The 11,456-nt window shown below is 33.5% G+C and overlaps 1 protein-coding gene across 28 annotated transcripts in view; it reads right to left on the reverse strand.

Moving 5' to 3' along the window:
• The window catches only part of LOC111594130 (twitchin), a 57,170-nt gene extending 45,985 nt beyond the window's left edge, over positions 1–11,185 (reverse strand). For 22 of the 28 annotated variants that reach the window (XM_030223958.1, XM_030223951.1, XM_030223934.1 and 19 more), the window contains exons 1-11: positions 11,094–11,185; positions 7,686–8,051; positions 7,174–7,204; positions 6,573–6,735; positions 6,196–6,337; positions 4,498–4,639; positions 4,041–4,241; positions 3,612–3,913; positions 2,616–2,839; positions 1,974–2,376; positions 1,240–1,901 (exon numbers count right to left, since the gene is read on the reverse strand). In XM_030223958.1, the coding sequence (XP_030079818.1) occupies positions 1,240–1,901; positions 1,974–2,376; positions 2,616–2,839; positions 3,612–3,913; positions 4,041–4,241; positions 4,498–4,639; positions 6,196–6,337; positions 6,573–6,735; positions 7,174–7,204; positions 7,686–7,998 (2,583 nt within the window). In that variant the 5' untranslated portion in view covers positions 7,999–8,051; positions 11,094–11,185. Of the gene's footprint in view, positions 1–458; positions 597–918; positions 1,902–1,973; positions 2,377–2,615; positions 2,840–3,611; positions 3,914–4,040; positions 4,242–4,497; positions 4,640–6,195; positions 6,338–6,572; positions 6,736–7,173; positions 7,205–7,468; positions 7,491–7,685; positions 8,052–11,093 lie in introns of all 28 variants that reach the window. The other 6 variants (XM_030223948.1, XM_030223947.1, XM_030223946.1 and 3 more) reach the window with 5 other exon arrangements.
• Between the last annotated feature and the right edge of the window lie 271 nt (positions 11,186–11,456).

The raw sequence follows: 11,456 nt of genomic DNA on the forward strand, positions 1-11,456 counted from the left end.
GAAAGACAAAAATTTTAGTTTGTGCAGACATTAGAAACCCAAGGTGGTTTCTAAGACCTCAATTAAAGTTAGTGTGAACTTAAGTTTCTGTAATCTTTTAAGTCTTAAAAGTATAAAGTTGTGGAAACAATATATGAATAAAATACACATATATACACATATAACTGTATTTAACGATAAATAATAGACACGAAACAAGAATCAAGAATTAGGGGTGACAGAAAATATCCAATAGATGAACCATACGTAGACTAGATAGAATATCCAACAAACATTGCAATAAATTTAGGATCAATTCACCCGGGAATACAGAGTTGAAAAAGTTTGAATAAGATAGAGAAGACAATTCTAGAGAAACAGCAAAGAGTGAAAGTTGAATTAGAAAATTCAAATAAAAAGAGAGAGAGAAAAAGAGGAGAAATATAATAGCATTTCTAAATTTGAGCAATATGTCAAACCTCATCAGCGTGAGCATGTTTGACGGGCATCAATTTTACCCCAAAGATATTTGTCTGTTTTGTTGTAGAAACATTGGTGAGTTGGTCCATTGACTTTCGCGGCTTAAGCTTAGGTATCTGGTACATAGTTGAGCCCGACTGTGAGGAATACAATAATAAAATTAACATACATTCTTACTAGCTAACGATTATAACTCAATATATATAAAAGGCAACTGTATTTTTGAAGTAGATCTACAGTTAGCAGTGAACTAGAGATGAATTAGGAGTGTGACTATATATGCAGATATTTGTGTATGTATATACAAGTTCGTGTATAATACATGCATAGGGTAAATAAAATACTTCCAGGAGCTTTGCTGGCTTGCTTAAGGAACGAAAATATTTTTTGAAAATATTCTTTAGGATTGTTCAGAATTTATTTAGGCTTTATACATAAGGAATTATTAGATGCACTAACCGTTGCTTGAAAAACGGACGTGGAGGACACCTGTTTGGCTTGAAATGTCTGTGAACTCTGTTCCTGAACTTCGGAACTAAAGGAAACTTGTGATTCGTTGACGAACTGTTGCAGTTGCTGTTGCTGCTGCTTAGTTTGCTGGACTATAAGAATTGATTGTTGCTCTTCAATCATAAATTGTTCGTGAGAAGATACACTGATATCCTGCTTATCGATTTGAGTTTTCTGGACCTTATGGGACTTTTCAACTTGTTGCTGTTGCTCTTTTCGAATGACTATCTGTTCTTCGTGGATCTCTTTTTCTTTAGTTTTTTCAATTACCTTACGTTTGTTTTCAGCTTCCTCCTTCTCCTTTTCCTTCTCATTCTTCTTTTTGTCCTTCTTTTCCACAGTGATCTTACAAGTGGACTCATCCTTACCGGCCTCATTTGTTACAATAACTTTATAATTTGATGTGTTTTCCGATTTGGCACTACTAAATGTCAATCGTGCTGTTGTGCCATCGAACGTTGTAGTTATATCCTTCGTCTCGCGGATGAGGGTACTACTCTTATACCACTCGATCTTGCACTTACGATCCGATTGCTTCAGGCTTATCAGAAGCTCGAATGTCTTTGATTCAGTGACCTTTTGGTCAACCAGTTTACGAGCAATCTCTGGCTTAGTGGGTTTGCGCTCTTCTTCTGGGATGTCAACGAGATTGACCACCTGGGACACGGCCTCACCCTTCTCATTGCTGGCCACTAGCTTATAGGCGCCCTTATCACTATCCTCAACCTCGTTGATCTCAAGCTTGACTGCAAATTCACCTTCCTTCGTTTTCTCAACTAGATAAACGTGTCGTTTGTTTTCGACAACCTTATTGCTTTCCTTATACCAGGTACATTTTGGCTCGAATTTGGATGCAACTACGCACTCGATGACAACAGTTCGTTTCTTGATTATTTTGATAATCTTGGGCTTGTCCTTTATAACAGGCACAACTGTAAATATATATATTGTTGGAATTGATTAGATGAATTCTTTAACCTACAATTTCTTATAAATGTACTTACTTTCAATATTGAGCGTCAGGTTAGCGTTCAGTTCGCCTAACGTGTTCTTAATGTTGCATTTGTAGAGACCTGAGTCTTCCAACTGTGGATCAATTAACTCCAATTTAATATAGTACTGATCGCCACGCGATTCCATGGACATTTTCAGTTTATTACTCTCTTTGATGACCTCTCCGTTGCGGAACCAAACAATGTCTGGCTTTGGATCGGCCTTCACCTTGCACTCCATGATCACAAGCTTACCATTATTTTCAGATATAATGCGTGGCTTTTCAACAAATGTTGGCCCTTCACCCTCGGGTTCGGGCTCTGCTTCAATGTTCAAATTGAGGTTCGCGTTCGATTCGCCGTACTCGTTTTTCACATTACATCTGTAAGTGCCACCATCAGTTGCGCCGGGATCCTAAGATAAAGTAATTTTAATTTTACAACAGATATAGCAACAAGTAAGAAAGCTCTAGTCGGGGTGCTCGACTAGGAGATACCCTGATCCCAGTCCAATCTGCGTCTTTTTATATTTTCCGTAGTTTGTATCGAATATTGAAAAAAAAAACATTTAAAAACCAACATTACGACACCAAGGTTCGAACCCACAATTTCCACACAACGCGCATCAACTCTACCAATATATATGCGGATTACCTTTATTTCCAACGTCAGTTCATAAGTGTCTTCCGCGATGACAGTGCTGTTTATTTTTATTTTTTTGCTCTTCTCCACTAAGTCTTGGCCCCTGTACCATGTGACAATGGGTTCTGGCTTAGCCTTGCATTTGCACTTCATGGTTATCAAAGTGCCCGTCTCATTTGGTATAATCCTTGGCTTTTCGATAAACGATGGAGCAAAACCATTTGCATCATTGGCGCCTATATATATATTTCAAAATATAGTATATATATTTTTATGATAACAGCTAAATCATTTTATGATTTAAATTATTATTAATTACTTTTTTACATATGTACATGTATACAAGGAAAAGTAAAATGACTCGAAGATAATTCACATATACATATATATCTAATACAAAATCCTGACTTAAAAACTCTTGTATAATAATACATAGATGTTTAGATTGCCTCGCATTTAATGGGAGTTAAAAACCAAATATTTGTTCAAAATCAAATAAAGAAATCTGAAATTTAACCAGCAATTCAAATGATCTTTACAAATGTCAAAATTAAAGATGTATTTGAATATATAAAGCTGTTGGGGCAAACTGACAGCTATGGATACGCTACGTACATTAGCATATGTGAATACAGTGATTAGATTGTAACAGATCTAGCTACAGTGCTTAAGCTCGCTTAGGAATGCATATTTTCAAGCTGTCCAATATATTAAGAAGCAAAATATTATCTACAGAATTGCTTGGTAATATTAAATAGTTAGCTGATGTCGAATGGTGATATTATGTCTGTGTATCTATGTAATATTCACTGTTCCATGCTACATATAAATATATATATATATATATATATATACATATATATGTATATATATACACACCATTTTTTTAAATTAAAGTACATTAAGTATATTGATTTCGGTTGGTGGTGGATTCAGATTACGGTGTAGTTGAAGTTCTTTTTGCACGTTCTGGTTAAGGTAGTGCTTGTAAAAATGGAATAGGTATACCTTGAAAATTAAGCGCTATATTTGCATTGCTTTCTCCATACATATTTATCGCATTACAGCGATAGTTGCCGCCATCATCTTTTGTGGGATTTTGTATCTCGAGTGTTAGGACGTAGCTATCTTTTGTTATTGCTTTTCGGGTCATTTTGGTTCTCTGGCTGTCTGAGATTTGCTTATCTGAGCAATACCACGTTATGTCCGGTATTGGATGCGCTTCCAGGATGCATTCCATTATTAAAATATCTTCCTCTTGGCGTATTGTCGGTTTTTTGGGAAATCGCGGTGATTTACCATCTGGAATTCTGCGTGTAAACAGAAGTAGAGTAGAGTAGTAGTTTCTTTTCTCATATATATATAAGTAGATATATATTATATATATACATACAATATATATATAAATATATATATAGAAAAAACATGTGGCCTTACTTTTTCGATCCGCTTTCGAAATTTAAATTAATTGTTGCCACGCCCGAGCCGTGTATGTTTTTCGCGTGGGCTTTATATTCGCCCTGATCATTGGAGACAACGCTGCTTATCTCTAGGCGCGCCATATGATAAAGTTTCTGATCCAACGTCAATGACATTTTATAGCGCTTACCCTCACTCAGCACTGTCTCGCCATGGGACCTTTGTAACATGATGGTACACAGAGGGAAATAGTTATATTATTCTTATTAGGCAATAGTTTTGCATGCATAATTGCTATAAGTCAACTATAACACAATTTTAAATGGGATCCATTCCGAATATCAAAATAATCACATACATATACAATCGTGTAGTATTCTCGGTTATCAGGCATTTCTCTTCTTCGTTATAGATACGATCGAAGTTTTAGGTGCTTTTTCGGAGATTAACTAAAATTTAAGTATGGATTTCGTACCATGTAACTGTTGGTGTGGGATCTCCAACGCATCTACATTCAAATGTTACATTTCCGCCATCTTCGCTTTGACGGATAACGGGGCGCTCGGTAAATGTAGGTTTTATTCCATCTGTACTCTCGGGTACGGGAGCCTCGTCGCCTATGAATTTTAAGTTTCTATGTTACACAAATTATGCAAATAAAAATTACTTACTTAAATCTATATATATATTACAAACAAATACGCACTACACAGATTTATATTTGTTTTAGATTTATTGTTGACACATAGGAACTCATATTAATTATTTATTATATTTTATTTATATATTATATTTGATTATTGATAAATACAACTACGCCATTCTTATATTTTGTATGCTCGCAAACGAAGTAGAAAGGGTATTTATCCGTCTTGCTGCCCGAAAATATTAAAGAGGGAGAATTGAACTTTGGAGCATATACTAGTGGGTTAAGAGTACCAAATATGTCCACTGGGTGCATGGAAAATCAGGAAACACTATGTCTCATGTTGATATAGATGCATGCCCATTGGCGGGATAGAATTATATTTTCCACAGTTTTAAAGGTAGTGTTTAAAACATCGACTTAGGTAGTTACGAATCGAATAAAAATTCCATTTTTGAATATACTTGCCGGCTAGGTTATATATCTGCGTCCATAGAGGGTGTGACAAATCGGAAATATATAGATACCCTCTAAGATTTTTGGCCATTTTAAAATTGAACGTCTAAGTACTTTTATTCAGTTCTATTGATTTTCCGGAAAACTACATAAGCATATTCCTCTGGGGGTATGGAAATCGAAAGAGCTATATCGAGAAAGAGCTCTAAAAATGAAGCAGTTAAGGTTTCTCCTTCTTAAGACTCCCCCTAAATGACTTGACCACCTTTGAGCCGTGAAAGAGTATTATATAGTCGGATGCGCTCGTTCGCAGCACATTTTTTCCCCACTGTTTAATTATATTTAATTCAAGGTCTCTAAACATCACGTTACGTAGTATATTTTGGTCTGGACTCTTTCTATATACTATTTACTTTTATACCAAATACCAAATAAATACTTTGAATGTGTGTAACATAAATGAGTTTTTAAGTGAATTTGTTTTTCAATATTTATATTAAAACTGAGGTTCCCGATGCGAGCCTTGAAACAAGAAGGCCGCAAGATTCTACTTTAGGAAAATTGTATTTTGTATATAATACATATATAAATATACGTTTTCCGCTTATTTCATTCAGCGAATAATCAAGTAAAGCCCTTCGACTGGTTGAAGTTAAATTTTAAACAAATATTAAGCTTAAATATATATAATATTAATATCACACCACTCCAAACAAATTATCTTTAACTGATACTTGGCATTAGTTTTTTAAAATTAATAACAAAGTTAGTGCGATTCAAATATATTAATTACATATATACTTATTTCCGAGTATATAAATATATACATGTCATTAGATTGCACGTTTCTGTACTTAAGTTAAGTTTACATGATCATGATGAAGCTTTATTATTATTATACAAGAAATTCCACTCCGTTAACTATAATATTATTATAATATTATTCAGGCTTTAGCTTGAAAACTCTACTATATATGCATATCGCTAGTATCTGGATTTGCCCAGCCAAATTAATTGTCTTTTGCTGAATTATTATTGTGAATTACATAATACAAAGAGATCAGAACTTACTGTCAAAGTTGAGGCTTATGGTTGCATTACTCTCTCCAAGTTCGTTTTTTGCATTCACTTTGTATTTTCCAGCATCCTCAACTGTAACATTTTGAATCTCAAGCGTTGCAAAATACGAGTGGACATCCTTATCGATGGTGAGCTGAAAAATATGAGAACAGAAAATTAAAAACTTATGTATGGACATCATATATACGCCTCAGTTAACAAAAAGGAGTGAACACTCGCGAACAGGCGGAAGTTTACGAACGGTATAAACATTTTTTCTTTCACTTTTCATAATGATCAGAAAACACAACGAAACCATTCCGCGTACGCTAGCGAAATAAATATATTATTTATGTGAACTTAAGTGTGAACCAGACCTATATATTTACCTTATGTCTGGGAGATTCCTTAACAGACGTGCCATTATGAAACCAAATTATATTGGGTAAAGGGTCAGCGTTAACACGACACTCGAATAGAAGTCGTTTACCGTCTTCCTCTTGTCGTATGGCAGGTTTTTTCGCGAATGTCGGCGCGAAACCGTCGATTTGTCTGTAAATCATTAGACACTTATAAATGCTTCAAATATCAATTTTTATGTATTAATCAAATGCAATTGACAACAATTAAGCAACACTGATATTAAGGCAAGCGTTATGAGAATATTTTCATCATTGATCCTTCAGTATAATGCAATTAAAACTGTTTTACTCGTTCACAAAGGGGAAGAGTAGATGCGTTTTGTTTAATGACCGTCCGTCTGTACGTCTATCCGTCTGTTCAAAGACAATCGGAAAAGGTGCAACTTTACAGCTAGAGACAATAATGTGATATTGAAATAAAGGTTGCCGCCCTCGATTGATTCACAAATCAGAAAAGTTTTAGCCTCCCCAGTTTTAGAATTGGTTTAATAATATGCAGGGCATAGCATAGATTTTTTAGTCAGACACAATCAACACAGAAAATGCTCGGAAAACACACTTAACTCACCTTGAATCATCGAGAAGTAAGAACTTGCCAACTTGTTAATAGAAAGCATCTTATTACATTACATTAATTATAAAGAAGTATAACTTGTCTTACTAACATAATAATTGAAAATCTTACTGTCTATTTGATTATTAAAATTGTTTAAGTTTTATTTTTGTTTTAGCTAAGATTCTGTCATGAAAAGATATTTCAGCTAAAGATTGGCATAATGAAAAGTATTTAGCGCAGCATCAGTTAGAGCAAAGAAAAATAAAATTGTATCAAAATCTAAAAAATTTAAAAAACTTGAGCTTACTTTTCTTTGGGTTCGTCAGCAGCTGATCAAAATAAGGTAAGAGCGTTTAAAATATATATGAGAATACATTATGTCACATATTTAACCATAAGGTGTAAGATTTATGGGGAACAAGTCTTTCAACTTGCTATCAACTCTACTCATCCAATTTTCTATTCATTTATATACTATCTATATGTGGCATTAGTTAACTATATTTGATTTAGTGTTTACTTACGTGTGAAATTCAAATTAATTGATGCGGAGACCTCGCCCGATTTGTTCTTGGCTTTCACTTTGTAAAGTCCAGCATCCGTTTCAACAACATCGTCGAGCTCTAATACTACCGTAAACTTGTTATCCCCGATGGGTTGAATTTTAAATTTGGTTCTGGCATCCTCTGTTAGTTTATTGTCACTGCGAAACCATTCTATATCCGGCTTCGGGGACGACAGCAGCTGACATTCAAATATCAACCGATTACCGTCATCTTCTTGATGCAGTTGCGGCTTCTTCACAAAGCTGGGAGCGAAATCTTCAGCCACCCCCATGCTGAGGATTATCGTTTTTCGTCTTCAACGGCTCGGCAACAGTCTCTTAAGCTCTGAAATAATAGAGGGTATATCTCTTCAGGATAAGGAGCATAAAGATGCTAATTTTGCTGTAAGCAAAAGTTTATAATAATAATAATAGATGCACATATGTGCATATATACATATACATATGTAAATAAATAACTTTTATACTATACTCAATTAATTTTAGAGCACAATAGGGACATAAACTTGTGTGTATTTGTTCAAGTCTTTAGTGTTTAACACAACGTTTCTTACGATTTTTGGGGAAAGAGTGTGTATTTAATTCACGAGCCAACAAAGTGTATCTGAAGTTTTCACATTTTTAAACTAACTACAGATTTTTTTGACAATTAGCAAATGGGATTAGTTATAAGAAAATTATAAATTTGTGCTGCACATATAAAGCAATATATATTTACAACTTCAATTCGCAAGTAACTTTTGACGGATACGCGGTTATGGCTAATACCAAATCAGCATCAGCCCGTTGTAAACTATATTTAAACTATTTAAACTCTCGTCCGTCATCGCCCGGAACTGAACCTACGACTCCTCGACCATACGAATCAAATCTACCATATTTCTCCCTATTTTACTGCACTCATGCATAGCGGCAAAATCAAACCTAAAATAGCAGCTGACAATTCAAATGCAATTAAATCGCAATTGCAATTGCCATTCTTCGACTAGAAGGAATGCACGCATTTGAAGGTATGTGTGCACCTGTATAGGAAAAATGCGTACGCTTGACGCTGATTGTCGCGTGCTTGTGCTAATTAGCTAAACGTTTTGCTTAATAGCCGCTGGGTAACTTAACGTATTTCAATACAATTTGCAGAATGTAATTTGTGTTCATTGGCTAGAACTAATCTTTAATTTAAAGATTTTAATTCAATTTGGGGCTGAGGTCAAAAATATAGCAAAATAAAAATCTACTGTGTAATTGGTAAGCTTAAATGAATATTTAAACTAATACTTCAATAGTTGCAGTTTGTAACGATTTTAATCAATTACATTGAAACGGGAATAGCTATCGAACTTCCCTTTCGTAAATACGGACAAAACTAGATCGGCTCAGCTGGTTGTCCTTATCAAACATAAGGGCATCCCCTATATCGTTTGCCACGCCTATTTCTGCCTGTTACACCCTGAATTCCTATTTTCAATGGGTTCAGAGTATAAAAAGAAGATCAAAATGATATAAGACATATGTGTATATGTGGAACTTGATGCAACATTTTAAATACTCCAGCTCTGAAGCCTTGACAAATTTAAATAACTGAGTTTATATATATATATATATATATATTGATAAATTGTGTCGCCACGAAACTCAGTTATTGAAATTTGTCAAGAGCTGGTTTCAGTTTATATGAAATAATATATGTGTAAAATTTCAAAGCACACATACATACACATATGCATACATATACATACATCGCTAAGTGTTAAAACCATAGTGTAAGGAATATATATATTCAAAATAGCTGTCAATAAGGACTGGCTAATAAGAAACTCATCATTGATTAGCATATACACTCCGTTGGGTTGGTTATGAAAGTTAGAGGGGTTGAAGTAACAGCTTGATACCAAATGAAGGTAGGGTATGATGAGAGTCGTACACTCCTAACAAAAGCACTATTACTCGCTCAAACGCCTAGAAAATTGTACTCCATAGGCAAACTGATATACATATATTTTGATTTGAAAACAATATGCAGTTTCGAGTTAAATTCGTAACATATATACATATATATTTTATATATACGTGCAGCGACAGTTGAGCGGTGCACACGACTCATCGATATTTTGGAAGATGGAAATTTGATCGCCATCCTCTCGGTCGGCACTAACGTTTTATTGGAAAAAAAATTCCCACAGAAAACGAAAATTTGAATGTGCTTCTCGTTTATTTTTAGTCTTTAGTAGTCACCATTTGTTTTTTTTTATATATGTATATATATCCACAATATGTATTTGCATATATATATATATATATATATATATATATATATATATATATATATATATATATATATATTTATATACAACTACACCTTTAAGTTTGCTTGAGCATTAATATCTGTACATAGTACATACATATATATATATAATAAGAATGCATAGACACATACACATTTATATATGCATACATATTTGATCGATGAGAATGGAATCCACATGTACCTAATCATCACGTATATATGTATTTACTCATATGAAATATATTTATGTGCTTGTGTGAAATTTATCTTTCAATACTCACATACATACATACATACACACAAGCACACACATAGCTGGATGTATGTGTGTTAAGCAAATAGTGTAAGGAACATATCCAAAGTGGATATTTTTAAACATCTCTACATTCACAATGTATGGTATACATAACATACATGCATAACCAATTTACTTTGCCTTTTGGCACTTGGCAAAGTAATTTCATGGTCGGTATATGTACCGACATATGTATGTACATATATAAAGCACTATTTAAAAGTGTATGTGTGGGAGTAAGTATATATTTTAATTAATTACAATTAATAATTAACAGTTGCATACATACAGCGAATAGTAATATTTAAAATAGATAAGCATAGCAATTATATATTTGTTTTTCAGTTCACTTTTTATAGGATACTTATTCAAATGAGCCAGTTCTATTTATATTCCCGACAACCGTTACACAATTCCACGAATAGACGCAGCTACATAAGCATGTAGCAGGTATGTAGGAATATACATACATACACATACAAGCTAGAGATATGCTTCATATGAATTTATTCTTATATTTTTAAAAATTTTTCAATTTGCATTGGGTTTATTAGTTTATTTCATTTCTCGAATGAATTTCTATATTAACTATATAAATATATAGTGTTTTATGATTTTATTTTTTATAAAATATATTTATTTATATATATGTTTATATATAAACATATAATATATAAAAATATATTTTTAAAATTAAAAATTTTAAAATTACTTTCACTCGGTTTAATCACAACTGAACCATTTCTGACTATAAATATATATATATATACATTTTGGTTGGTACATACAACTAGACTACAGATAACACAGTGCAGCCCACAGCAAGAAAAATTATCCTTCTGTGGAAACGAAGCGAACTCCACGAGTGTTGATCTATTACTGTTTCTTTTCAACTGAATCTTGCTGAGAATCAGCATCAGGAATTGGACCTTATCTAGCGAGTGCAGCTTTCGTTCTCTTTACGTTGTCTTTTTTACACTCTCTCTATCTCTATCTCTCTCTCTCTCTTCCTAGTTAGTTCTCATTGTAGCAGTGAAATTTCTGTGACTTTTATTTTTTGTCTAAATGGAAAACAAACATTTGATTCAAAAGTATTGACTAGAGCATCTGTTAGAGTCGGAAAATATTTTTACAGCAGGTTATTTATAAAT

Source organism: Drosophila hydei, unplaced genomic scaffold (assembly GCF_003285905.1).
Source record: "Drosophila hydei strain 15085-1641.00,03,60 unplaced genomic scaffold, DhydRS2 tig00000330-arrow-arrow-pilon, whole genome shotgun sequence".
In the NCBI taxonomy this organism is placed as follows: domain Eukaryota; kingdom Metazoa; phylum Arthropoda; class Insecta; order Diptera; family Drosophilidae; genus Drosophila; species Drosophila hydei.